This window comes from Heliangelus exortis, chromosome Z, assembly GCF_036169615.1.
Source record: "Heliangelus exortis chromosome Z, bHelExo1.hap1, whole genome shotgun sequence".
In the NCBI taxonomy this organism is placed as follows: domain Eukaryota; kingdom Metazoa; phylum Chordata; class Aves; order Apodiformes; family Trochilidae; genus Heliangelus; species Heliangelus exortis.
This window is the reverse complement of record NC_092454.1, coordinates 12,389,741-12,414,825: the sequence shown is the minus strand read 5'-3', so window position 1 is coordinate 12,414,825 and position 25,085 is coordinate 12,389,741. Positions and strand designations below refer to the sequence as shown.

Below are 25,085 nucleotides of genomic sequence, written 5' to 3'. Positions count from 1 at the left end.
ATAAAAGTGGTTGCAGGAGAACAAGAACAATTCTCTGTGTACCATGTGGCCTGATGTGCACTGAAAGGGACTCAACTGAATATTGATTTTTTGGAAAGACATGACTATACTCTTGGAATGATAAGGCTAAAAAAGGAAACCCATGAAAAACACAAAGAGCTAAAAAACCACAAAAAACAAACTGTCAAAATAAAACAAAAAACCCCACCAAACGAAACCAAACCAAACCACACCATACCAAGCCAAAAAGCTCTGCAGGAAAACAATGAAAGAATTGATCACCGAAGCTGAACAAGCCGCATTCTGAAAGCACGGATCTTCCTGGGCAGCGTGGTTGGGTTTAAACGAGGAATTCCAGACTGAAAAAGGAGAGATTAATCCTATCATTAGTTTCCTTAAGGAGACGACTTCAGCTGTCTGGTCCGCACCTCACAGTCGATAGGAGATAACCTTAAACCTTTTCTGGGGAAATGGCCTGCAGCTCACAAGTAGACTGGGGAAGGTTTCTGGCAGTTGTGAATAGGGGATTGATCCAGTGGAACATTAGTGGCAGAGCAGGTCTCCCACCATCCTCCAAGTAAGCTGACAACAATTTTGCTAATGGCGATGTCAGCTGGATAGGAGTGGCACTGAAGTCAGCTCTTGCTTTCGATCTGGGATTGATGCTTTGTCTCCAAATAGCAAGCTGAAGGTTTTGTGAAGTTTTTGCTGGTGGAGTCTCCATCCCTGAAGCTGTTCAACAAAGGGGCAGCTGTGGTGCTTGGGGTGGTAGTGGTTCAGGTAGTGTAGGACTGACACTCGGACTCAGTGACCTTGAAGGTCCTTTCCAGCCATGATGGTTCTATGATTCCATGTGCCAGCACCCACCTGGACACACCCTGCTTGATTGCCAGGTCACAAGGGGACCCTTTGTGACATCACCCGTGACACCCTGGGTCCCGAGGTCCCTTCCGAGTGCAAAGGAGGTCCTGGCTCAGTGTCCGGGAGGACAAGCGTGGGATCAGACTCGAGCACAGTTCTGTAGAGGAGAACTGAGCAATGTCTGCACCCGAGAGAAGCCAAGTGGACCAAGAAGGTTCTTCTGGTCGCCAGGAGAGTACTCAGCCAGGGGCTGGGGCCGGGGCTGGGGCTGAGTCTGGGGCTGAAGCGTGGCCTGTGCGGATGCAGCAGGGGAATACGTGGAGGAACATGACAGCCCCTTGTGGTCTGTCTACTGGGAGCCTTGACCCAGACCCTGAGGGCTCTGGTTCTTTGCAGGCTGCCCAGGAGCCTCCATCCCCTGGAGATCCATGGCCGGGCCATGAAGAGCCCACCCCAGACCTCTCCCTGCCCCCACACAGCCCCCTTGGTCCCACGGGCTCTCCCCACAGGCAGTGCAGCCTTGAGGCCAGCAGCACTGCCACCCCCATACCCACCCCCCAGGGCCTCTCCTCCTCCCCCAGGAGTGAGGAGAGAGCCAGCCCCTTATCCCACCCCCATGGCCTCTCTTCCTTCCCCAAGGAACAGAGACCCCCGAGCCAGCCCCAGCTGGCCAAGGCGGGAGAAGAAGGAGGAAGCCATCCCCCCACCACAAGCGAGCTGTACAAGGCCCAGCTGCTGGAGACAGGTGAGTGAGGGGCCTTTGGCTGCTTTGCTGTGCTCCTGCATGGCAGTGCTTGCTGGGCACATCCCTGGCCTGATCCGTGGCAGTCCCCTCTTTGGGTGCCCTGGCCCAGGGCTGGCTCTCTCCTTGGGAGCTGGCACACGGCTGGGGGCCGGCTGGGGCTCTTCAGCCTCTCCTGCCAGCACCTTCAGCTCACCCTTCTCTCTTGCCTGCTTAGATTCTGAGTCTGCTTCCAGCACATATTTGACTTGGTCATCCGCTGAGGAGGAGGAGGATGAGCTGCTCTTGCTGGACACCGTGGAGGAGACAGGAGAGGTACCTACCCACAGAGACTGCCACCTGACCTACTTGTGCCTGCTCCAGCTGCCCCCATGCTCAAAGATCCCTTTCCCGGACAGCTGACGTCTGGGCAAAGCTGGGGAAAAAGACACACACACACAAAAAAAACCAACAAACAAACAAACAAAAACCCAAAAGAGACCAGAGTGTCTTTGGGGGTAGGAGGGATCAATAAAGGAGCCCCATAACCTTCTCTTCTCCTTGCAGGATGACCTGAGTGATATGGAGAAGCAGCTGAGGGATTTGGGACCCCACTCTTGCTCTTACACCCTCAGTGAGCAACTCCTGCAGGAGCAACTCTTTCAGGTCTGGCATTTCCAGAGCAGGTCACAGCTTCCCCAGTGCAACCCCCTCCGGAGGTTTCTGCACCCCAAGGGGTACAGAAGTCACTTTTGGCGGGCGGCACAGAAAGGAGCAGAGGCTTCAGTGGGAAGGGGCTCTGGTCACCTCCCTGGTCATAGCAGATTGGTGTGAGCCCTGAGGCTGGGAGGGACCCCAGGGACATGAAGGCCGAGTCAGGCTTGGCTGCTGTTCCCAGGAGGCCCTGGAAAAGGATCCAAGGCCTGCCAGGTGCTAAGCTAAGCTGCCACCTCTGGGAAAGTCACCAGAGCCCAGGGCAGAGCATTGGCTTTTCTTCTTGCAGGACCTGGTGCTCTTCATTGACTCGCCCAGAGCTCTCCTTGTCAGGGAGATGCAGTCAGGCATGAGACCTTCCTTTCGCAGGGTAAGGAGACCCAGGGCCAGACAAGTTCCTCTGCCCCCCTCCCCCATTCTCACTCTCCTGGATACTCTGTGGCTATCCCGAGTCCCAGTCCTCATGCCAGCACCTCCATGCCATGCCTGCCCCCTCCCTCCCAAATCCCAGCGTCTTGGGCGTCTGCAGCCAGGTCAAGGCAGCAGAGAGGGATATGGGCAGGGCAGCAGTTGCAGTGGCAGCTGAGGAGATGGTTGCACTCCAGTGGCAGCACCATAGTCACCCGTGTCCCCTCCAGGCACATGAGGTCCTGAGGTGCATCCACAGCACCGTGGAGCACGTCTGCAGCGAGCCAGCCCGGCACAGCCTGCGGTCGCTGCTTCGGGTGCTGGCCGAGAGGTTCCCCGAGGACACAGTCAGGAGCCTGCTGAGGATCAGTCCCCACTGTGACAGGTACGAGCCCCTACAGCCCTGGGGACTTGCTCCGTAGCCCAGGAACAGCACGGTGGCCGAGGCAGCCCTGCTAACAGAGCACTCTGGCTTGCAGTGCTGCCGTGGCTATGTGGGAGGCGATGCTGTCCCCACTCAGCAAAGAGCAGAGTATCTTCGAGGGGATGCTCCGCGTGATCCAGGGCTCCGCACCAGAGGAGCACGTCTCAGCTGTGAGTGACCAGAGCAGGGCTTGCTCACCCTTCAGGGCTTTTCCCCAGGAAAGCAGACACAGCCCCTCCTGCCTGCCCCAAACAACCCCATCCTCCAGGACTTGGGGACACAACGTCTCAGGGCCAGCAGGGCCCTGCCCTCCACCAGCCCAGCCCCATCTGTGCCAGCCCCATGGGGCTGCCCCATGCTGCTGGGGCCCCCGAGCACAAAGAGGAGCCCTGCAGCATTCCGGGCAGCACTCCGCTCCCGCGCTGCCTGCACCCCCTGCCCTGCACTGCAGCTGGAAACCTGGGGCGGGGGTCGGATTTGGGTGCCAGAGGGAGGGTCACCGTGCTGTGCTGGCCCAGGGGGGGCCACCCTGAATCAGCAGGGGAGCCCTCAGAGCAACAGCAGCGTCTGTGCACTGAGAGCCGTCCCTGTGCCGTTTCTGCAGGCATCCCGGGTCCTGCGCAGGCTCAGCCAGTCTCCCCACTGTCAGCAGAGCCTGAAATTGTACTACTATCCAGATTTCCTGATGGCCCTGCTCGACCGCCTGGCACGGGCTGCACAGACCCTGCTAGACGATCAACGCAGCCCTTTGGGGTGCGCCATCCCCTTGCCCTGCCATTCCCCTGGGCCCCGGCCGGGGCCCCTGCTCTGTATGTAACTGGACCTTGCTCTGCACACAGGGAGGCAGTGGAGGCCATTAAAGATCTGCTGTGTCTTGCTGGCTGTAGAGAGAATGTCCAGCAGATGCAGGAGGAGGGCGTCTGGGACATGATGCTCCAAGGAGAGACCCTGGAGGCAGCAGTCAGTTTGCTGGCCAGGTGAGAACCCCTCTCAAGCCTCAGAAGCCTCATGCCCAGGGGCAGAGAGGTCCCCAGGCACCCAGGCCCCGGGCTGCAGCTGCAGTGCTGGCCAGGGAGCGATCCGAGTGGCGAGGGGTGCTCCATGCCTGGGGAGAGACCAGGGCGCTCTCAGCAAGTGGTGTTTGCGGCTGCGGGCAAAGACATGGCCTGGCCTGGCCCGGCCTGGCCCGGCCTGGGCTATCCTGACTGGGCTGGGCAGGGCAATCCCAGCCAGGTTTTGCCTGCCCTGCTCACTGCCAGCACTGCTTTTCTTTCCCTTACCAGAGAGATGTGCAGGAGCTCAGGTTTCGTGCGGCTCTACCTCTTCCTGCACATGAAATTCACCCTAAACTCCGGGAGGGAACAGGAGAACACTTTTGCCATGGCTTTTTATGTTGAGGTAAGCAGTGCCTCTGCGAGATGCTTCTGCAGCCGTCCCTCTGGCACAGGCGGCTGCCGGCTGGGATGGGATGACAGTCCCCAGAGCTGGGACGGAGGGCTCGGCTCTCAGTCCCTCTGCCCTCCAGCCCTTCCTGCTGGGGCAGCGCTCAGCCACCCCTGCAGTGAGCCAGCCCTGCGTGTCCACAGGCAGGGCTTCCCCCTGGATGGGCTGTGTCAGTCCCCAGGCCCTGAGCTGGCAGTGGGAGCCAGGAGCTGCACAGTACCGTCGGGGTCCTGCAGCTCTGCCCGTCTTTCACTGTTGTCCTTTCAGCTGCTGGGCTGCGAAGACATGGCAAAGCAGTCGAGTGATCTGCAGCTCCTCCGGTCTTACCTGGACTGTGGCAGTGACAGGATGCTTCTGCTGGTGGTCAGGGGCTTGGTGGCAGTTGCACAGGACCCGGAGATGGTGAGCAAGGCCTAGTCAGGTGGAGATGCCTTGGCAGCCTGGGGCTGGGGCAGGTGGTTTGGGCCTGGCTGAGAGGAAGGAGGTGGCTGTCAGCAGAGGGGTGGCTGAACAGGGGCCACAGAGCCTTTGCTGTCCTGCCCTCCCTGGCTCTCCCTGGCTCTCCCTCAGCCCCCGAGGCAGGAGGCAGGAGGCAGGAGGGGCGGCAGAGACGCCCGCAGCACCTGCCGGGAAGCCGGGCAGGAGGCCGATGCTCGGCACACAGAGCGTTTCTGCCAGGCTGCTGCTCCACTGCTCCACCATCACAGAAGTTCTCTGCTTCACACAGGCAGCAGAAATGCGGGACAGGGTTATGCTGGACTGCATCCTGGGGAGACTGGAGCACAACTCTGAAGAGCTCAGGGTGGAGGCCCTGCTCCTCCTCAGGAAGCTAACAGCTCACCCCACCGGGGATGAGGAGGCCATCCACATCACAGTGATGCTGGCGGAGAAGCTCCCTCTCCTCTTTGATGATGTAAGGCTGATGTGGGAACCTGAGCCTGCAGAGGGGCAGAGGGCAAGGAGAGGGAGAGGCTGTTGCTGCAGCCACCCTGTCGTCCTTCCTTCCTTCCTTTCTTCCTTCCTTCTAGGAGTCCAGCCAGGTGCGGGAGCTCTCCATTAAGCTCTTTGGAGAAACAATGGGGACTCTGGTGAGCGGAAAGGAGAGGTGGATGCAGATAATAATCCAGGGGAACCTGGTCTCCCTCTTGCTAAGGATGAACGATAAGAGCGAGAGTGTGGCCCAGGTACAGACTTCAGAGCTGACCACCTACTTTGCCCTTCCCTCTGCCCAAGCCCTCCCTGGCAGCAGCTCAGCAGCTCTTGCCCGTCTCTCTTGTGCTGGCTGGCAGAGTGCTGTACCTGAGGTGGTGGCTGTCCCCTGAGCTTGCCTCGGGCGCTGAACCCCCTTCAGGCTCTGTCCCCAGCTGCCTCTTCCCATAAGTAGCTGGGGACAGCTTGCAGCCTTGCCCAGAGGAGGCGGGGCATGAGAGGTCTCCTCCTCTGAGCTGTGGTGTCAGCTCCCACGGTGTGCTGCTTTGCAGGCCTCTGCCGAAGCCCTCCTCATCTGTGCAAAGATCCTGGGGTGGAGAAAGCTCAAGAGGGAGGTCAAAAGGAAGCGGACAATGAGGATTGCAGAGATCCTGGTGAGGACAACCCCCAGGTACCAGGTGCCAGGTGCCAGGTGCCAGGGCCTGGGCTGGACAAGGGATCCCCCATGTGCCCAGGGTGTGGTCGTGCAGGTGTTCCTCGCTGGCCCTGCTCCAGAGCGGAACACACAGGCTGGAGCTCCGTGCCCCCTTTCCCTTCCCATTTTCCCCTTTCCACTTTCCCCTTCCCCTCCCCCTCCCTCAGGCACGCAGCCCCCAGGGGTTCTTCTTGAGGCCCCTCTTGCCCCCAGACCCTGGGTGCTGCAGGAGCCCCCGGCCCACCTGGGCCCTGCCAGCAGCACGCAGCGTACCGGTTCCCCCCGGCCCCCCTGCCTGTGGCTCTGGCTGCAGCCCTGTCTGGCAGAAAGGAATGGCCTGGAGGGGAAGGGGTGGGATGGGCTGAGGGACTGCTCTGGCACACGGGGAAGGGCCTGAGCCAGCCCCGTGACCTTGGGCTCTCCCCAGGTGGAGCGGGACAGGGATGTGAAGTACCACGTGCATGCCTGCCTGCCGTACCTGAGGGACGCTCAGTGCGACGTGAGATTGGCGGCCATCAAGTTCATGGGTGAGCCACAGCCCCCGGGGACCCTCTCCTGGCAGCCCCGGGCTGGGGGCTGTGCTGCCACAGTGCTGGGGAGAGGGAGGTCTGACGGGAGCTCTGTGCACAGGGGCTGCTGCACGGCACCTGAGTAAGGACTCAGACATGGAGGAGCTGCAGGAAATGTGCGATGGTGAGGAGGGTCAGAGCTGGGCTGGCCGGGGCTGGTGGGGGCAGGGGACAGAGGCTGGGCAGGGGGCTGCCGGGGACGAACCTGTCAGGGGCACTTAGGGCATGCATAGGGTACATTTTGGCTGGACATTAGGAAGGAGTTCTTCACTGCGAGCGTGGTGAGACCCTGGCCCAGGCTGCCCAGAGAAGCTGTGGCTGCTCCACCCCTGGCAGTGTTGAAGGCTGGAGCTTGGAGCAGCCTGGGCTGGTGGGAGGTGTCCCTGTCCCTGGCAGGGCTTGGGATGGGGTGATCCTTAAGGTCCCTTCCAGCCCAGCGCAGTCTGGGATTGCTGAGCAGCAGCTTCCAGCTGCTCCCTTGGTGCCACCTGCTCCTCCTGGCCAGGGAAGGAGAGAGATGGGGCTGGCACAGGACAGGCTGTGCAGACAGTGAGGTGTCACCACTGCTCTCTTTCTTCCTGTCGCAGCCCTCCAGAGCTTGGAGAATGACCCTGAGCCCAGAGTCCGTTCCTTGGCAGCTGAGACCTTGCAGAACCTGGAAACTGAGCAGGACCAGCAACGATCACGATGGTCCCTGCGATCTCTGTTCTGCTGTTTCTGCTGAGATGACTCAGGGACAAAGCTCCTGGTGCCATCTTCCTGACGGTACCTCCACTGACGCCACGCTGTGGCTGCTGCCCCCCACACCTCCCATGCGCACCTCCGGGCTTGACTGCCTCCTGCTCCAAACCAGTGCCCTCCAAACTCTCCTGCCCACACCCAGGACTCCCCTCAGACCGCTCTCCATTAAACCTTCCCAGCAGGGGACAGCAGCAGCGGGGGACTGAAGGTGCCAGTGATGAAGGTGGAGCTGGGAAGATGTCATTGGGAACTCCACCCTGCCCCTCTTGCTCCACAGACGGAGGCCGTGGTTGCTCCGGGAAGCACCCGGCAGGTAAAAGAGGAGCTCATCAACTCCCCGGGCTGCCAGCGTGGCTGCTGCCATTGCCCACGCTGGTTCTGGGGGCGGGAGGTGCTAGGAGGCTCAGAGGAGAAGGGGTCAGGGTTTAAGGCAGCAAAGCTCCAGTTAACCCCAGCGCTGCTTTGTTGTTTTCAGGGCTTTGTTTGGCAGCTGCCAGGATGAGCAGGAGATTGGGAACGTTTCGCCTTCAACTTGTATCACTGAGCACGCCAGCACTGGGACAGTCCTGCTCACAGCTGACCATGTGGAACCCTTGCTGATGGCAGCAGCCTGGGCTGGTGGGAGGTGTCCCTGTCCCTGTCCAGCTCAGTTTCATGGGCATCGTGAGCCAGTGCTGCAAGTGCCTCAAAACCAACCTCTTGGTGGCTGGTTGCTCTGGCATCCAGAGACTGCCAACAGTTCCAGCTGTCCCCACCTGCTGGAAGCAGCTCATGCCTTCCTCTTCCATCACTTCCAGGAGGTCACCCGGGTGTCTCTGGAGTTGTTGAGGCTCTCCTCCAGCAGCAGCTGAGCCAGAGTTGCTTTCCTTTTCTCATCAGAGAGGAGGAAACGGCAGTTCTGGCAGAGCTACCAAGAGGTCACAAAGTCCCCCAAATAAAATGTGGCGTTTGGAAGGCACGGCACGTGTGGGGTCTGTTCTCTGCTGAGCTACCAACTTCCTTCCAGCTGAGCGTCTGTTAAATCAGGAATGGAAGTTCTGGGGCCGTGGGATCAGCTCTGTGAGATGGGGCGGGGGGCACTGGGAGGTACTGGAAGTTAGTGAGGGACACTGGGAGCTGCTGGGGGCAGTGCTGGGAACTAGGAGAGGGCACTGGAAAGCATCTGGGGGCACAAGGAGGAGCCGGTGAGCACTAGAATGAGCAGGGGAGAAGTCGCTGGTTTTGGGGTCTCCCCACAGACAAACGGGGACGTCTTGGGGATGAGTGGAGAGGGGATGATGGGAGAGGAATGTCCTGGGAGTAGGGAGGCTCTGCAAAGGAACCTGGATCGATGGGTCGTGGCCAATTGTATGAGATTTAACACGACCAAGTCCCCTTGGTCCTGTGAGCAGAAAGATGCAGCAGTCCAGAATTTCAACTGTTCTTCAGAAATCACACAACCCGCTGGCCCAAACCAAATGTCATAAGCAAGAGAGACATCACCTGCTGTTGCAGAGCACCTTTAGCAGATACAGACTTCTGCCCAAGTAAGGACATTGTGTCCTCACCTGGAGTATTGCATCCGTCTCTGGAGCCCTCACTCAGCACAGGAAGGACATGGACCTGATGGGAGGAGGACACAAAAATGGTCGTGGGGTTGAACACCTCTCCTGTGAAGAGAGGCTGTGGGAGCTGGGCTTGTGGAGCCTGGAGAAGAGAAGGCTCCGGGGAGACCTCCTAGTGACCTTTGAGTTTGCCTGCAGGGGCTACGGGAAGGCTGGAGAGGGACCGTTTGCAAGGGCCTGGAGTGATAGGACGAACGAGGGGCAATGGTTTTAGAGAAGAGCAGATTAAGATTGGATGTGAAGAAGGAGTTCTTCACCATAAGGGTGGTGATAAAATGGAACAGGAGGTGGCTGGGGCCTCGACCCTGGAGAGATTCAAGGTGAGGCTCGATGAGGCTCTGAGCAACCTGATCCAGTTGGGGATGTCCCTGCTTACAGGGACCTGTAGAGGTTAGATGACCTGTAGAGGTTCCTTCCAACCCAAATTATTCTGTGACTCTGCGGAAATGATCTGTGCCTCATATGCCAGTAAAACAGGAAGGTTGTTAATAAAATTATCCTGCAGTCAGAGGGGCTACGAGAAGCATTTGCTGAACCAGATATGACCAGTGAAGGTCTGCAGATTGCCATGACTCCAGAAAAACCCTACTTCAGGTACTGGAGATTGCTTTCAATTCAGATGTTCATGCTTGGCTTCCATTGGCAGGACTGGAAGTTTTCAAGGTGAAGAGAGAGGAGCTGTTTTCAGTGATGGCTTTAGTTAAAGAAGGGAGCGTGGCAAATCACAATATGTCATGGGATTAATATATGGAATGTTAATGGATGTAATGAATACCTTGACGACCTGGTAAACACGGCATTGGTGTGGAACCTTTAGCATTTTTTAATTAAGTGAAGCAAAACAAACAATAGTGTTTCTTGAATATCTCAACAGACATTGCAAGTGATTGTGGTAGAGTTTTTAGAGAGCTGTTACCGTGTATTCTGAGGTGGTGCCTTCAGGTTATCGACTTCTGGAAATGCAGGAAGTGCACATCTGGACTACCCTAGGGACTCTGATTTGATGGAAGCATTCCACTGTAAGCAGACCCAGACAACTCTGGGCTGAGGGACTCTGTGATCAGTGCCCTGTGTGGCAGGTCTCGTGATCTAGCTAGAAAGTTTAAAACCCTGATTTTGCATTAGTGTAGCATTGACTAGTACAGTGGGAAAAGAATACTTCCAGCCTGATGAAAGTTTGTGCTCAAAAGCTGAGCAGTGCCTGTCCAATGTTGTTACCAGGCAAAGAATAAATTAGCATGTTGCTAATTGTTTATGAGTGTTTAGGTGTCTAATTAGGAGCAAAGTTACAGCTTTTCCCTGCACAATGTATTTTTTTCAGATTGGTTTTTTTTTTTCCCTTGCAGGTACAAGATTTCTTTGCTCAAACCATCTACAAAGGCATAGGCTTTATCTTGTGAAGTGTCCATTCGAACAGATGGCCAAGGATTTCTTTCACTGCAGTATATGATTAGGAATGAGGATGGACAGATCTGTTTTGTGGAATATTATTGTTGCCCTGATGAGGATGTTACTGAAGCAGAACTGTAGCTGTATGTTTTGGTATCTGTTACCGTATTTATGGATAATTCAAGGACTTTTTTTTTTTTTTAATATAAAACGGAACAAAAGCTGTAAAGATTCACAGATTTTTTTTCTTTTTTTTTAATATTTTAAATTCTGGTAATTCAAAGACTGCTTTTTTATTCCCCTGCAAATATTTCTTAGCTGTGACTCAAAAAAACAAAGCTGAAAAAACAAGAGGGGGAGCTGATGTCCTACAGCCACTGATTCCGTTACGGATGTTGAAGCTCCTGTAAGATGTTGCTGGTTTTTACAGTATTTGCCAAGGAATTTGTGTTTGTGTTTTTTGGATTTTTTTTTTTTTTTTTTTTTTTTTTTTTTTTTGTGTATGTGTATGTGTGTCTTTGGCTCGTTCTAAGCAATCACTCCAGGGAACATCTGAGCATCAGCTGTGTGTTGGCTAGTTGGCTTTCAATGACTTAAAAATAAAAGATGGCCTAAAAATTGACGTTTTCAAACTGATTTCTTGATAGCAGCAGGTGGTTTTAGGCTGGCAAATGCCAGCAGGTTTTGCTGGTGAAGCTGCTAAGCTTCTCCTCATCTTGGTTAATCTGTAATATAATTGAGTTCCTTGGAATTTCATCTGATACCAGTTTACCCTTTTGTCTGCAGTGATGTTGTTGAACTGGTGAATTTAGGTAGAAGCCAGGATTTACTTACTCATCGCTCGTAACTCCTCTGGCAACATAACTCTTCTGTAGCTAGTGATTTTTCTCATTGATCCACTGCTGACTAAGTGGATCATAGCTCTACCTATTCATCGCTTATTAGCTCTCTCGTGTGTCTGATTCAACGTGAAGTTCTGGCTTCCCTGCATAGTTCAGCATTCTGAGCAGCTTATCCCTTTTCTCGAGTCCAAGTTTGGCTCAAAAGCACTTGGCTCAAACCTTTCCTATTGTCTTCTGTGTTTCAGGACCTTCATCTTCCACAGAGCTGTTAGCTACTACATGCTTTCATTCCGAGTATTTTTTCCTTATTTGCTTTCTTTCCACTGGGATATGGCTTAGAAATGTAAGGAAGAAGAATAGCGAGAGCCTTGCAGCTGCAGCTGTTGGTTTTTTGTTATTAATTATATGAATGCTTTTACATGGTATGTTCAATATTGGCATAACTGTTTTCATTTCTGTTCTTCTTGTGACAAAATCTGCAAGGAAGAGAAGGGTTCCCTCTCTCTGTGGGAACCATGTGCAGCTCATTCAGGTCACCCATGTCAAAGTTACACACATCTTACAGCTTGGTTGGACTAGGAGAGTTTTGCATGGAAGAGAAATTGCCTCAATTTCTAGCTAGTTTTCAAAATTCAATTTCTTACTGATAATTGAGATTTTACAAATCTTACCCCCCAAAAATCCACCCGAACTGCATCAAAGGAAAAAACCACCACCCAAACTAAAGCCATTCCGCAACTGAGGACTTCATTTGAAGGTGAAAGTTGAGATTAGCAGAGTGATAACCCCCTATGGATAGTAAGTGTATTAGATCAGTCACTGAGCTGTGAAATTCTATGGGCATCTGTGACTATTCTTTCAGAAATAAAAAATTGCTCCCCGAGCGATTTTAATTATCGTAAAGTGGTGGTTCCTACCATATACCAAGAAGTGACTTGCTGTATGTAAAATAGTCCTCCCGGAAAATACTGATTCTAAACTCCTCTGCGATTAGTCATGTTTCTTCACAGAAAGGAGATCTGAACGGATACATTTTCCTTGACCATGTAGCTGAAGGGCTACTATTTAAAGTATTTAAAGTTTTTTATCCTGAAGTGGACAGGACTGGCTGTTACTGAGCACATCTTTTATTTAAAAGCTTAAGAAAAAAGCAAGAAAACAAAAAACAACAACAAACAAAACACACAAGGCAATAACTACGGAAAGCAGAAGAATATTAACGTACAATGCTTAGGGGCTAAGAAAAGGAATTAGGTAAGAGTGACTTTACAGAACGAGAATGAGTATAAAAGTGGTTGCAGGAGAACAAGAACAATTCTCTGTGTACCATGTGGCCTGATGTGCACTGAAAGGGACTCAACTGAATATTGATTTTTTGGAAAGACATGACTATACTCTTGGAATGATAAGGCTAAAAAAGGAAACCCATGAAAAACACAAAGAGCTAAAAAACCACAAAAAACAAACCGTCAAAATAAAACAAAAAACCCCACCAAACGAAACCAAACCAAACCACACCATACCAAGCCAAAAAGCTCTGCAGGAAAACAATGAAAGAATTGATCACCGAAGCTGAACAAGCCGCATTCTGAAAGCACGGATCTTCCTGGGCAGCGTGGTTGGGTTTAAACGAGGAATTCCAGACTGAAAAAGGAGAGATTAATCCTATCATTAGTTTCCTTAAGGAGACGACTTCAGCTGTCTGGTCCGCACCTCACAGTCGATAGGAGATAACCTTAAACCTTTTCTGGGGAAATGGCCTGCAGCTCACAAGTAGACTGGGGAAGGTTTCTGGCAGTTGTGAATAGGGGATTGATCCAGTGGAACATTAGTGGCAGAGCAGGTCTCCCACCATCCTCCAAGTAAGCTGACAACAATTTTGCTAATGGCGATGTCAGCTGGATAGGAGTGGCACTGAAGTCAGCTCTCGCTTTCGATCTGGGATTGATGCTTTGTCTCCAAATAGCAAGCTGAAGGTTTTGTGAAGTTTTTGCTGGTGGAGTCTCCATCCCTGAAGCTGTTCAACAAAGGGGCAGCTGTGGTGCTTGGGGTGGTAGTGGTTCAGGTAGTGTAGGACTGACACTCGGACTCAGTGACCTTGAAGGTCCTTTCCAGCCATGATGGTTCTATGATTCCATGTGCCAGCACCCACCTGGACACACCCTGCTTGATTGCCAGGTCACAAGGGGACCCTTTGTGACATCACCCGTGACACCCTGGGTCCCGAGGTCCCTTCCGAGTGCAAAGGAGGTCCTGGCTCAGTGTCCGGGAGGACAAGCGTGGGATCAGACTCGAGCACAGTTCTGTAGAGGAGAACTGAGCAATGTCTGCACCCGAGAGAAGCCAAGTGGACCAAGAAGGTTCTTCTGGTCGCCAGGAGAGTACTCAGCCAGGGGCTGGGGCCGGGGCTGGGGCTGAGTCTGGGGCTGAAGCGTGGCCTGTGCGGATGCAGCAGGGGAATACGTGGAGGAACATGACAGCCCCTTGTGGTCTGTCTACTGGGAGCCTTGACCCAGACCCTGAGGGCTCTGGTTCTTTGCAGGCTGCCCAGGAGCCTCCATCCCCTGGAGATCCATGGCCGGGCCATGAAGAGCCCACCCCAGACCTCTCCCTGCCCCCACACAGCCCCCTTGGTCCCACGGGCTCTCCCCACAGGCAGTGCAGCCTTGAGGCCAGCAGCACTGCCACCCCCATACCCACCCCCCAGGGCCTCTCCTCCTCCCCCAGGAGTGAGGAGAGAGCCAGCCCCTTATCCCACCCCCATGGCCTCTCTTCCTTCCCCAAGGAACAGAGACCCCCGAGCCAGCCCCAGCTGGCCAAGGCGGGAGAAGAAGGAGGAAGCCATCCCCCCACCACAAGCGAGCTGTACAAGGCCCAGCTGCTGGAGACAGGTGAGTGAGGGGCCTTTGGCTGCTTTGCTGTGCTCCTGCATGGCAGTGCTTGCTGGGCACATCCCTGGCCTGATCCGTGGCAGTCCCCTCTTTGGGTGCCCTGGCCCAGGGCTGGCTCTCTCCTTGGGAGCTGGCACACGGCTGGGGGCCGGCTGGGGCTCTTCAGCCTCTCCTGCCAGCACCTTCAGCTCACCCTTCTCTCTTGCCTGCTTAGATTCTGAGTCTGCGTCCAGCACATATTTGACTTGGTCATCCGCTGAGGAGGAGGAGGATGAGCTGCTCTTGCTGGACACCGTGGAGGAGACAGGAGAGGTACCTACCCACAGAGACTGCCACCTGACCTACTTGTGCCTGCTCCAGCTGCCCCCATGCTCAAAGATCCCTTTCCCGGACAGCTGACGTCTGGGCAAAGCTGGGGAAAAAGACACACACACACAAAAAAAACCAACAAACAAACAAACAAAAACCCAAAAGAGACCAGAGTGTCTTTGGGGGTAGGAGGGATCAATAAAGGAGCCCCATAACCTTCTCTTCTCCTTGCAGGATGACCTGAGTGATATGGAGAAGCAGCTGAGGGATTTGGGACCCCACTCTTGCTCCTACACCCTCAGTGAGCAACTCCTGCAGGAGCAACTCTTTCAGGTCTGGCATTTCCAGAGCAGGTCACAGCTTCCCCAGTGCAACCCCCTCCGGAGGTTTCTGCACCCCAAGGGGTACAGAAGTCACTTTTGGCGGGCGGCACAGAAAGGAGCAGAGGCTTCAGTGGGAAGGGGCTCTGGTCACCTCCCTGGTCATAGCAGATTGGTGTGAGCCCTGAGGCTGGGAGGGACCCCAGGGACATGAAGGCCGAGTCAGGCTTGGCTGCTGTTCCCAGGAGGCCCTGGAAAAGGATCCAAGGCCTGCCAGGTGCTAAGCTAAGCTGCCACCTCTGGGAAAGTCACCAGAGCCCAGGGCAGAGCATTGGCTTTTCTTCTTGCAGGACCTGGTGCTCTTCATTGACTCGCCCAGAGCTCTCCTTGTCAGGGAGATGCAGTCAGGCATGAGACCTTCCTTTCGCAGGGTAAGGAGACCCAGGGCCAGACAAGTTCCTCTGCCCCCCTCCCCCATTCTCACTCTCCTGGATACTCTGTGGCTATCCCGAGTCCCAGTCCTCATGCCAGCACCTCCATGCCATGCCTGCCCCCTCCCTCCCAAATCCCAGCGTCTTGGGCGTCTGCAGCCAGGTCAAGGCAGCAGAGAGGGATATGGGCAGGGCAGCAGTTGCAGTGGCAGCTGAGGAGATGGTTGCACTCCAGTGGCAGCACCATAGTCACCCGTGTCCCCTCCAGGCACATGAGGTCCTGAGGTGCATCCACAGCACCGTGGAGCACGTCTGCAGCGAGCCAGCCCGGCACAGCCTGCGGTCGCTGCTTCGGGTGCTGGCCGAGAGGTTCCCCGAGGACACAGTCAGGAGCCTGCTGAGGATCAGTCCCCACTGTGACAGGTACGAGCCCCTACAGCCCTGGGGACTTGCTCCGTAGCCCAGGAACAGCACGGTGGCCGAGGCAGCCCTGCTAACAGAGCACTCTGGCTTGCAGTGCTGCCGTGGCTATGTGGGAGGCGATGCTGTCCCCACTCAGCAAAGAGCAGAGTATCTTCGAGGGGATGCTCCGCGTGATCCAGGGCTCCGCACCAGAGGAGCACGTCTCAGCTGTGAGTGACCAGAGCAGGGCTTGCTCACCCTTCAGGGCTTTTCCCCAGGAAAGCAGACACAGCCCCTCCTGCCTGCCCCAAACAACCCCATCCTCCAGGACTTGGGGACACAACGTCTCAGGGCCAGCAGGGCCCTGCCCTCCACCAGCCCAGCCCCATCTGTGCCAGCCCCATGGGGCTGCCCCATGCTGCTGGGGCCCCCGAGCACAAAGAGGAGCCCTGCAGCATTCCGGGCAGCACTCCACTCCCGCGCTGCCTGCACCCCCTGCCCTGCACTGCAGCTGGAAACCTGGGGCGGGGGTCGGATTTGGGTGCCAGAGGGAGGGTCACCGTGCTGTGCTGGCCCAGGGGGGGCCACCCTGAATCAGCAGGGGAGCCCTCAGAGCAACAGCAGCGTCTGTGCACTGAGAGCCGTCCCTGTGCCGTTTCTGCAGGCATCCCGGGTCCTGCGCAGGCTCAGCCAGTCTCCCCACTGTCAGCAGAGCCTGAAATTGTACTACTATCCAGATTTCCTGATGGCCCTGCTCGACCGCCTGGCACGGGCTGCACAGACCCTGCTAGACGATCAACGCAGCCCTTTGGGGTGCGCCATCCCCTTGCCCTGCCATTCCCCTGGGCCCCGGCCGGGGCCCCTGCTCTGTATGTAACTGGACCTTGCTCTGCACACAGGGAGGCAGTGGAGGCCATTAAAGATCTGCTGTGTCTTGCTGGCTGTAGAGAGAATGTCCAGCAGATGCAGGAGGAGGGCGTCTGGGACATGATGCTCCAAGGAGAGACCCTGGAGGCAGCAGTCAGTTTGCTGGCCAGGTGAGAACCCCTCTCAAGCCTCAGAAGCCTCATGCCCAGGGGCAGAGAGGTCCCCAGGCACCCAGGCCCCGGGCTGCAGCTGCAGTGCTGGCCAGGGAGCGATCCGAGTGGCGAGGGGTGCTCCGTGCCTGGGGAGAGACCAGGGCGCTCTCAGCAAGTGGTGTTTGCGGCTGCGGGCAAAGACATGGCCTGGCCTGGCCTGGCCCGGCCTGGCCCGGCCTGGGCTATCCTGACTGGGCTGGGCAGGGCAATCCCAGCCAGGTTTTGCCTGCCCTGCTCACTGCCAGCACTGCTTTTCTTTCCCTGACCAGAGAGATGTGCAGGAGCTCAGGTTTTGTGCGGCTCTACCTCTTCCTGCACATGAAATTCACCCTAAACTCCGGGAGGGAACAGGAGAACACTTTTGCCATGGCTTTTTATGTTGAGGTAAGCAGTGCCTCTGCGAGATGCTTCTGCAGCCGTCCCTCTGGCACAGGCGGCTGCCGGGTGGGATGGGATGACAGTCCCCAGAGCTGGGACGGAGGGCTCGGCTCTCAGTCCCTCTGCCCTCCAGCCCTTCCTGCTGGGGCAGCGCTCAGCCACCCCTGCAGTGAGCCAGCCCTGCGTGTCCACAGGCAGGGCTTCCCCCTGGATGGGCTGTGTCAGTCCCCAGGCCCTGAGCTGGCAGTGGGAGCCAGGAGCTGCACAGTACCGTCGGGGTCCTGCAGCTCTGCCCGTCTTTCACTGTTGTCCTTTCAGCTGCTGGGCTGCGAAGACATGGCAAAGCAGTCGAGTGATCTGCAGCTCCTCCGGTCTTACCTGGACTGTGGCAGTGACAGGATGCTTCTGCTGGTGGTCAGGGGCTTGGTGGCAGTTGCACAGGACCCGGAGATGGTGAGCAAGGCCTAGTCAGGTGGAGATGCCTTGGCAGCCTGGGGCTGGGGCAGGTGGTTTGGGCCTGGCTGAGAGGAAGGAGGTGGCTGTCAGCAGAGGGGTGGCTGAACAGGGGCCACAGAGCCTTTGCTGTCCTGCCCTCCCTGGCTCTCCCTGGCTCTCCCTCAGCCCCCGAGGCAGGAGGCAGGAGGCAGGAGGGGCGGCAGAGACGCCCGCAGCACCTGCCGGGAAGCCGGGCAGGAGGCCGATGCTCGGCACACAGAGCGTTTCTGCCAGGCTGCTGCTCCACTGCTCCACCATCACAGAAGTTCTCTGCTTCACACAGGCAGCAGAAATGCGGGACAGGGTTATGCTGGACTGCATCCTGGGGAGACTGGAGCACAACTCTGAAGAGCTCAGGGTGGAGGCCCTGCTCCTCCTCAGGAAGCTAACAGCTCACCCCACCGGGGATGAGGAGGCCATCCACATCACAGTGATGCTGGCGGAGAAGCTCCCTCTCCTCTTTGATGATGTAAGGCTGATGTGGGAACCTGAGCCTGCAGAGGGGCAGAGGGCAAGGAGAGGGAGAGGCTGTTGCTGCAGCCACCCTGTCGTCCTTCCTTCCTTCCTTTCTTCCTTCCTTCTAGGAGTCCAGCCAGGTGCGGGAGCTCTCCATTAAGCTCTTTGGAGAAACAATGGGGACTCTGGTGAGCGGAAAGGAGAGGTGGATGCAGATAATAATCCAGGGGAACCTGGTCTCCCTCTTGCTAAGGATGAACGATAAGAGCGAGAGTGTGGCCCAGGTACAGACTTCAGAGCTGACCACCTACTTTGCCCTTCCCTCTGCCCAAGCCCTCCCTGGCAGCAGCTCAGCAGCTCTTGCCCGTCTCTCTTGTGCTGGCTGGCAGAGTGCTGTACCTGAGGTGGTGGCTGTCCCCTGAGCTTGCCTCGGGCACTGAACCCCCTTCAGGCTCTGTCCCCAGCTGCCTCTTCCCATAAGTAGCTGGGGACAGCTTGCAGCCTTGCCCAGAGGAGGCGGGGCATGAGAGGTCTCCTCCTCTGAGCTGTGGTGTCAGCTCCCACGGTGTGCTGCTTTGCAGGCCTCTGCCGAAGCCCTCCTCATCTGTGCAAAGATCCTGGGGTGGAGAAAGCTCAAGAGGGAGGTCAAAAGGAAGCGGACAATGAGGATTGCAGAGATCCTGGTGAGGACAACCCCCAGGTACCAGGTACCAGGTGCCAGGTGCCAGGTGCCAGGGCCTGGGCTGGACAAGGGATCCCCCATGTGCCCAGGGTGTGGTCGTGCAGGTGTTCCTCGCTGGCCCTGCTCCAGAGCGGAACACACAGGCTGGAGCTCCGTGCCCCCTTTCCCTTCCCATTTTCCCCTTTCCACTTTCCCCTTCCCCTCCCCCTCCCTCAGGCACGCAGCCCCCAGGGGTTCTTCTTGAGGCCCCTCTTGCCCCCAGACCCTGGGTGCTGCAGGAGCCCCCGGCCCACCTGGGCCCTGCCAGCAGCACGCAGCGTACCGGTTCCCCCCGGCCCCCCTGCCTGTGGCTCTGGCTGCAGCCCTGTCTGGCAGAAAGGAATGGCCTGGAGGGGAAGGGGTGGGATGGGCTGAGGGACTGCTCTGGCACACGGGGAAGGGCCTGAGCCAGCCCCGTGACCTTGGGCTCTCCCCAGGTGGAGCGGGACAGGGATGTGAAGTACCACGTGCATGCCTGCCTGCCGTACCTGAGGGACGCTCAGTGCGACGTGAGATTGGCGGCCATCAAGTTCATGGGTGAGCCACAGCCCCCGGGGACCCTCTCCTGGCAGCCCCGGGCTGGGGGCTGTGCTGCCACAGTGCTGGGGAGAGGGAGGTCTGACGGGAGCTCTGTGCACAGGGGCTGCTGCACGGCACCTGAGTAAGGACTCAGACATGGAGGAGCTGCAGGAAATGTGCGATGGTGAGGAGGGTCAGAGCTGGGCTGGCCGGGGCTGGTGGGGGCAGGGGACAGAGGCTGGGCAGGGGGCTGCCGGGGACGAACCTGTCAGGGGCACTTAGGGCATGCATAGGGTACATTTTGGCTGGACATTAGGAAGGAGTTCTTCACTGCAAGCGTGGTGAGACCCTGGCCCAGGCTGCCCAGAGAAGCTGTGGCTGCTCCACCCCTGGCAGTGTTGAAGGCTGGAGCTTGGAGCAGCCTGGGCTGGTGGGAGGTGTCCCTGTCCCTGGCAGGGCTTGGGATGGGGTGATCCTTAAGGTCCCTTCCAGCCCAGCGCAGTCTGGGATTGCTGAGCAGCAGCTTCCAGCTGCTCCCTTGGTGCCACCTGCTCCTCCTGGCCAGGGAAGGAGAGAGATGGGGCTGGCACAGGACAGGCTGTGCAGACAGTGAGGTGTCACCACTGCTCTCTTTCTTCCTGTCGCAGCCCTCCAGAGCTTGGAGAATGACCCTGAGCCCAGAGTCCGTTCCTTGGCAGCTGAGACCTTGCAGAACCTGGAAACTGAGCAGGACCAGCAACGATCACGATGGTCCCTGCGATCTCTGTTCTGCTGTTTCTGCTGAGATGACTCAGGGACAAAGCTCCTGGTGCCATCTTCCTGACGGTACCTCCACTGACGCCACGCTGTGGCTGCTGCCCCCCACACCTCCCATGCGCACCTCCGGGCTTGACTGCCTCCTGCTCCAAACCAGTGCCCTCCAAACTCTCCTGCCCACACCCAGGACTCCCCTCAGACCGCTCTCCATTAAACCTTCCCAGCAGGGGACAGCAGCAGCGGGGGACTGAAGGTGCCAGTGATGAAGGTGGAGCTGGGAAGATGTCATTGGGAACTCCACCCTGCCCCTCTTGCTCCACAGACGGAGGCCGTGGTTGCTCCGGGAAGCACCCGGCAGGTAAAAGAGGAGCTCATCAACTCCCCGGGCTGCCAGCGTGGCTGCTGCCATTGCCCACGCTGGTTCTGGGGGCGGGAGGTGCTAGGAGGCTCAGAGGAGAAGGGGTCAGGGTTTAAGGCAGCAAAGCTCCAGTTAACCCCAGCGCTGCTTTGTTGTTTTCAGGGCTTTGTTTGGCAGCTGCCAGGATGAGCAGGAGATTGGGAACGTTTCACCTTCAACTTGTATCACTGAGCACGCCAGCACTGGGACAGTCCTGCTCACAGCTGACCATGTGGAACCCTTGCTGATGGCAGCAGCCTGGGCTGGTGGGAGGTGTCCCTGTCCCTGTCCAGCTCAGTTTCATGGGCATCGTGAGCCAGTGCTGCAAGTGCCTCAAAACCAACCTCTTGGTGGCTGGTTGCTCTGGCATCCAGAGACTGCCAACAGTTCCAGCTGTCCCCACCTGCTGGAAGCAGCTCATGCCTTCCTCTTCCATCACTTCCAGGAGGTCACCCGGGTGTCTCTGGAGTTGTTGAGGCTCTCCTCCAGCAGCAGCTGAGCCAGAGTTGCTTTCCTTTTCTCATCAGAGAGGAGGAAACGGCAGTTCTGGCAGAGCTACCAAGAGGTCACAAAGTCCCCCAAATAAAATGTGGCGTTTGGAAGGCACGGCACGTGTGGGGTCTGTTCTCTGCTGAGCTACCAACTTCCTTCCAGCTGAGCGTCTGTTAAATCAGGAATGGAAGTTCTGGGGCCGTGGGATCAGCTCTGTGAGATGGGGCGGGGGGCACTGGGAGGTACTGGAAGTTAGTGAGGGACACTGGGAGCTGCTGGGGGCAGTGCTGGGAACTAGGAGAGGGCACTGGAAAGCATCTGGGGGCACAAGGAGGAGCCGGTGAGCACTAGAATGAGCAGGGGAGAAGTCGCTGGTTTTGGGGTCTCCCCACAGACAAACGGGGACGTCTTGGGGATGAGTGGAGAGGGGATGATGGGAGAGGAATGTCCTGGGAGTAGGGAGGCAAGGAACCTCTGCAAAGGAACCTGGATCGATGGGTCGTGGCCAATTGTATGAGATTTAACACGACCAAGTCCCCTTGGTCCTGTGAGCAGAAAGATGCAGCAGTCCAGAATTTCAACTGTTCTTCAGAAATCACACAACCCGCTGGCCCAAACCAAATGTCATAAGCAAGAGAGACATCACCTGCTGTTGCAGAGCACCTTTAGCAGATACAGACTTCTGCCCAAGTAAGGACATTGTGTCCTCACCTGGAGTATTGCATCCGTCTCTGGAGCCCTCACTCAGCACAGGAAGGACATGGACCTGATGGGAGGAGGACACAAAAATGGTCGTGGGGTTGAACACCTCTCCTGTGAAGAGAGGCTGTGGGAGCTGGGCTTGTGGAGCCTGGAGAAGAGAAGGCTCCGGGGAGACCTCCTAGTGACCTTTGAGTTCGCCTGCAGGGGCTACGGGAAGGCTGGAGAGGGACCGTTTGCAAGGGCCTGGAGTGATAGGACGAACGAGGGGCAATGGTTTTAGAGAAGAGCAGATTAAGATTGGATGTGAAGAAGGAGTTCTTCACCATAAGGGTGGTGATAAAATGGAACAGGAGGTGGCTGGGGCCTCGACCCTGGAGAGATTCAAGGTGAGGCTCGATGAGGCTCTGAGCAACCTGATCCAGTTGGGGATGTCCCTGCTTACAGGGACCTGTAGAGGTTAGATGACCTGTAGAGGTTCCTTCCAACCCAAATTATTCTGTGACTCTGCGGAAATGATCTGTGCCTCATATGCCAGTAAAACAGGAAGGTTGTTAATAAAATTATCCTGCAGTCAGAGGGGCTACGAGAAGCATTTGCTGAACCAGATATGACCAGTGAAGGTCTGCAGATTGCCATGACTCCAGAAAAACCCTACTTCAGGTACTGGAGATTGCTTTCAATTCAGATGTTCATGCTTGGCTTCCATTGGCAGGACTGGAAGTTTTCAAGGTGAAGAGAGAGGAGCTGTTTTCAGTGATGGCTTTAGTTAAAGAAGGGAGCGTGGCAAATCACAATATGTCATGGGATTAATATATGGAATGTTAATGGATGTAATGAATACCTTGACGACCTGGTAAACACGGCATTGGTGTGGAACCTTTAGCATTTTTTAATTAAGTGAAGCAAAACAAACAATAGTGTTTCTTGAATATCTCAACAGACATTGCAAGTGATTGTGGTAGAGTTTTTAGAGAGCTGTTACCGTGTATTCTGAGGTGGTGCCTTCAGGTTATCGACTTCTGGAAATGCAGGAAGTGCACATCTGGACTACCCTAGGGACTCTGATTTGATGGAAGCATTCCACTGTAAGCAGACCCAGACAACTCTGGGCTGAGGGACTCTGTGATCAGTGCCCTGTGTGGCAGGTCTCGTGATCTAGCTAGAAAGTTTAAAACCCTGATTTTGCATTAGTGTAGCATTGACTAGTACAGTGGGAAAAGAATACTTCCAGCCTGATGAAAGTTTGTGCTCAAAAGCTGAGCAGTGCCTGTCCAATGTTGTTACCAGGCAAAGAATAAATTAGCATGTTGCTAATTGTTTATGAGTGTTTAGGTGTCTAATTAGGAGCAAAGTTACAGCTTTTCCCTGCACAATGTATTTTTTTCAGATTGGTTTTTTTTTTTTTCCCTTGCAGGTACAAGATTTCTTTGCTCAAACCATCTACAAAGGCATAGGCTTTATCTTGTGAAGTGTCCATTCGAACAGATGGCCAAGGATTTCTTTCACTGCAGTATATGATTAGGAATGAGGATGGACAGATCTGTTTTGTGGAATATTATTGTTGCCCTGATGAGGATGTTACTGAAGCAGAACTGTAGCTGTATGTTTTGGTATCTGTTACCGTATTTATGGATAATTCAAGGACTTTTTTTTTTTTTTTATATAAAACGGAACAAAAGCTGTAAAGATTCACAGATTTTTTTTCTTTTTTTTTTAATATTTTAAATTCTGGTAATTCAAAGACTGCTTTTTTATTCCCCTGCAAATATTTCTTAGCTGTGACTCAAAAAAACAAAGCTGAAAAAACAAGAGGGGGAGCTGATGTCCTACAGCCACTGATTCCATTACGGATGTTGAAGCTCCTGTAAGATGTTGCTGGTTTTTACAGTATTTGCCAAGGAATTTGTGTTTGTGTTTTTTGGATTTTTTTTTTTTTTTTTTTTTTTTTTTTTTTTTTGTGTGTGTGTGTGTGTATGTGTGTCTTTGGCTCGTTCTAAGCAATCACTCCAGGGAACATCTGAGCATCAGCTGTGTGTTGGCTAGTTGGCTTTCAATGACTTAAAAATAAAAGATGGCCTAAAAATTGACGTTTTCAAACTGATTTCTTGATAGCAGCAGGTGGTTTTAGGCTGGCAAATGCCAGCAGGTTTTGCTGGTGAAGCTGCTAAGCTTCTCCTCATCTTGGTTAATCTGTAATATAATTGAGTTCCTTGGAATTTCATCTGATACCAGTTTACCCTTTTGTCTGCAGTGATGTTGTTGAACTGGTGAATTTAGGTAGAAGCCAGGATTTACTTACTCATCGCTCGTAACTCCTCTGGCAACATAACTCTTCTGTAGCTAGTGATTTTTCTCATTGATCCACTGCTGACTAAGTGGATCATAGCTCTACCTATTCATCGCTTATTAGCTCTCTCGTGTGTCTGATTCAACGTGAAGTTCTGGCTTCCCTGCATAGTTCAGCATTCTGAGCAGCTTATCCCTTTTCTCGAGTCCAAGTTTGGCTCAAAAGCACTTGGCTCAAACCTTTCCTATTGTCTTCTGTGTTTCAGGACCTTCATCTTCCACAGAGCTGTTAGCTACTACATGCTTTCATTCCGAGTATTTTTTCCTTATTTGCTTTCTTTCCACTGGGATATGGCTTAGAAATGTAAGGAAGAAGAATAGCGAGAGCCTTGCAGCTGCAGCTGTTGGTTTTTTGTTATTAATTATATGAATGCTTTTACATGGTATGTTCAATATTGGCATAACTGTTTTCATTTCTGTTCTTCTTGTGACAAAATCTGCAAGGAAGAGAAGGGTTCCCTCTCTCTGTGGGAACCATGTGCAGCTCATTCAGGTCACCCATGTCAAAGTTACACACATCTTACAGCTTGGTTGGACTAGGAGAGTTTTGCATGGAAGAGAAATTGCCTCAATTTCTAGCTAGTTTTCAAAATTCAATTTCTTACTGATAATTGAGATTTTACAAATCTTACCCCCCAAAAATCCACCCGAACTGCATCAAAGGAAAAAACCACCACCCAAACTAAAGCCATTCCGCAACTGAGGACTTCATTTGAAGGTGATAGTTGAGATTAGCAGAGTGATAACCCCCTATGGATAGTAAGTGTATTAGATCAGTCACTGAGCTGCGAAATTCTATGGGCATCTGTGACTATTCTTTCAGAAATAAAAAATTGCTCCCCGAGCGATTTTAATTATCGTAAAGTGGTGGTTCCTACCATATACCAAGAAGTGACTTGCTGTATGTAAAATAGTCCTCCCGGAAAATACTGATTCTAAACTCCTCTGCGATTAGTCATGTTTCTTCACAGAAAGGAGATCTGAACGGATACATTTTCCTTGACCATGTAGCTGAAGGGCTACTATTTAAAGTATTTAAAGTTTTTTATCC

General features: G+C 54.7%; 3 protein-coding genes across 7 annotated transcripts; all 3 read left to right on the top strand.

Moving 5' to 3' along the window:
• The first annotated feature begins 3,882 nt into the window (after nucleotides 1-3,882).
• LOC139789362 (maestro heat-like repeat-containing protein family member 7) lies at nucleotides 3,883-7,765 on the top strand. 3 transcript variants are annotated; one of them, XM_071729955.1, is made up of 10 exons: nucleotides 3,883-4,105; nucleotides 4,412-4,526; nucleotides 4,839-4,973; nucleotides 5,299-5,484; nucleotides 5,600-5,755; nucleotides 6,053-6,154; nucleotides 6,623-6,722; nucleotides 6,826-6,888; nucleotides 7,352-7,529; nucleotides 7,688-7,765. In XM_071729955.1, exons 1-9 carry the CDS (start codon nucleotides 4,032-4,034, stop codon nucleotides 7,486-7,488), a joined length of 1,068 nt encoding a protein of 355 aa, XP_071586056.1. In that variant the 5' UTR covers nucleotides 3,883-4,031; the 3' UTR covers nucleotides 7,489-7,529; nucleotides 7,688-7,765. The 3 variants fall into 3 exon arrangements, with proteins under 3 accessions (XP_071586056.1, XP_071586055.1, XP_071586057.1); XM_071729954.1 differs by having other exon boundaries at nucleotides 7,685-7,765; XM_071729956.1 differs by lacking the exon at nucleotides 6,826-6,888 and having other exon boundaries at nucleotides 7,685-7,765.
• Nucleotides 7,766-13,582: 5,817 nt separating this feature from the next.
• Nucleotides 13,583-16,570, top strand: LOC139789801 (uncharacterized). The gene is made up of 7 exons (XM_071730873.1): nucleotides 13,583-14,231; nucleotides 14,446-14,543; nucleotides 14,775-14,873; nucleotides 15,211-15,291; nucleotides 15,560-15,714; nucleotides 15,809-15,923; nucleotides 16,358-16,570. Exons 1-7 carry the CDS (start codon nucleotides 13,664-13,666, stop codon nucleotides 16,568-16,570), a joined length of 1,329 nt encoding a protein of 442 aa, XP_071586974.1. The 5' UTR covers nucleotides 13,583-13,663.
• On the top strand, nucleotides 16,511-20,411 carry LOC139789359 (maestro heat-like repeat-containing protein family member 7). 3 transcript variants are annotated; one of them, XM_071729944.1, is made up of 10 exons: nucleotides 16,511-16,730; nucleotides 17,042-17,156; nucleotides 17,469-17,603; nucleotides 17,929-18,114; nucleotides 18,230-18,385; nucleotides 18,683-18,784; nucleotides 19,260-19,359; nucleotides 19,463-19,525; nucleotides 19,989-20,166; nucleotides 20,322-20,411. In XM_071729944.1, exons 1-9 carry the CDS (start codon nucleotides 16,657-16,659, stop codon nucleotides 20,123-20,125), a joined length of 1,068 nt encoding a protein of 355 aa, XP_071586045.1. In that variant the 5' UTR covers nucleotides 16,511-16,656; the 3' UTR covers nucleotides 20,126-20,166; nucleotides 20,322-20,411. The 3 variants fall into 3 exon arrangements, with proteins under 3 accessions (XP_071586045.1, XP_071586046.1, XP_071586047.1); XM_071729945.1 differs by having other exon boundaries at nucleotides 20,325-20,402; XM_071729946.1 differs by lacking the exon at nucleotides 19,463-19,525.
• The last annotated feature ends 4,674 nt before the right edge of the window (nucleotides 20,412-25,085 follow it).

Bases quoted from the DNA above. Each gene is read 5' to 3' on its own strand.
- LOC139789359 (XM_071729944.1), top strand. From the start codon at position 16,657: ATGCAGGAGGAGGGCGTCTGGGACATGATGCTCCAAGGAGAGACCCTG. The intron at 17,604-17,928 runs GTGAGCAAGGCC...TGCTTCACACAG, and splicing joins TTGCACAGGACCCGGAGATG to GCAGCAGAAATGCGGGACAG. The intron at 19,526-19,988 runs GTGAGGAGGGTC...TTCCTGTCGCAG, and splicing joins GCTGCAGGAAATGTGCGATG to CCCTCCAGAGCTTGGAGAAT.
- LOC139789801 (XM_071730873.1), top strand. From the start codon at position 13,664: ATGTCTGCACCCGAGAGAAGCCAAGTGGACCAAGAAGGTTCTTCTGGT. The intron at 14,874-15,210 runs GTCTGGCATTTC...TTCTTCTTGCAG, and splicing joins TGCAGGAGCAACTCTTTCAG to GACCTGGTGCTCTTCATTGA. The intron at 15,715-15,808 runs GTACGAGCCCCT...TCTGGCTTGCAG, and splicing joins ATCAGTCCCCACTGTGACAG to TGCTGCCGTGGCTATGTGGG.
- LOC139789362 (XM_071729955.1), top strand. From the start codon at position 4,032: ATGCAGGAGGAGGGCGTCTGGGACATGATGCTCCAAGGAGAGACCCTG. The intron at 4,527-4,838 runs GTAAGCAGTGCC...TTGTCCTTTCAG, and splicing joins CCATGGCTTTTTATGTTGAG to CTGCTGGGCTGCGAAGACAT. The intron at 5,485-5,599 runs GTAAGGCTGATG...CCTTCCTTCTAG, and splicing joins TCCCTCTCCTCTTTGATGAT to GAGTCCAGCCAGGTGCGGGA.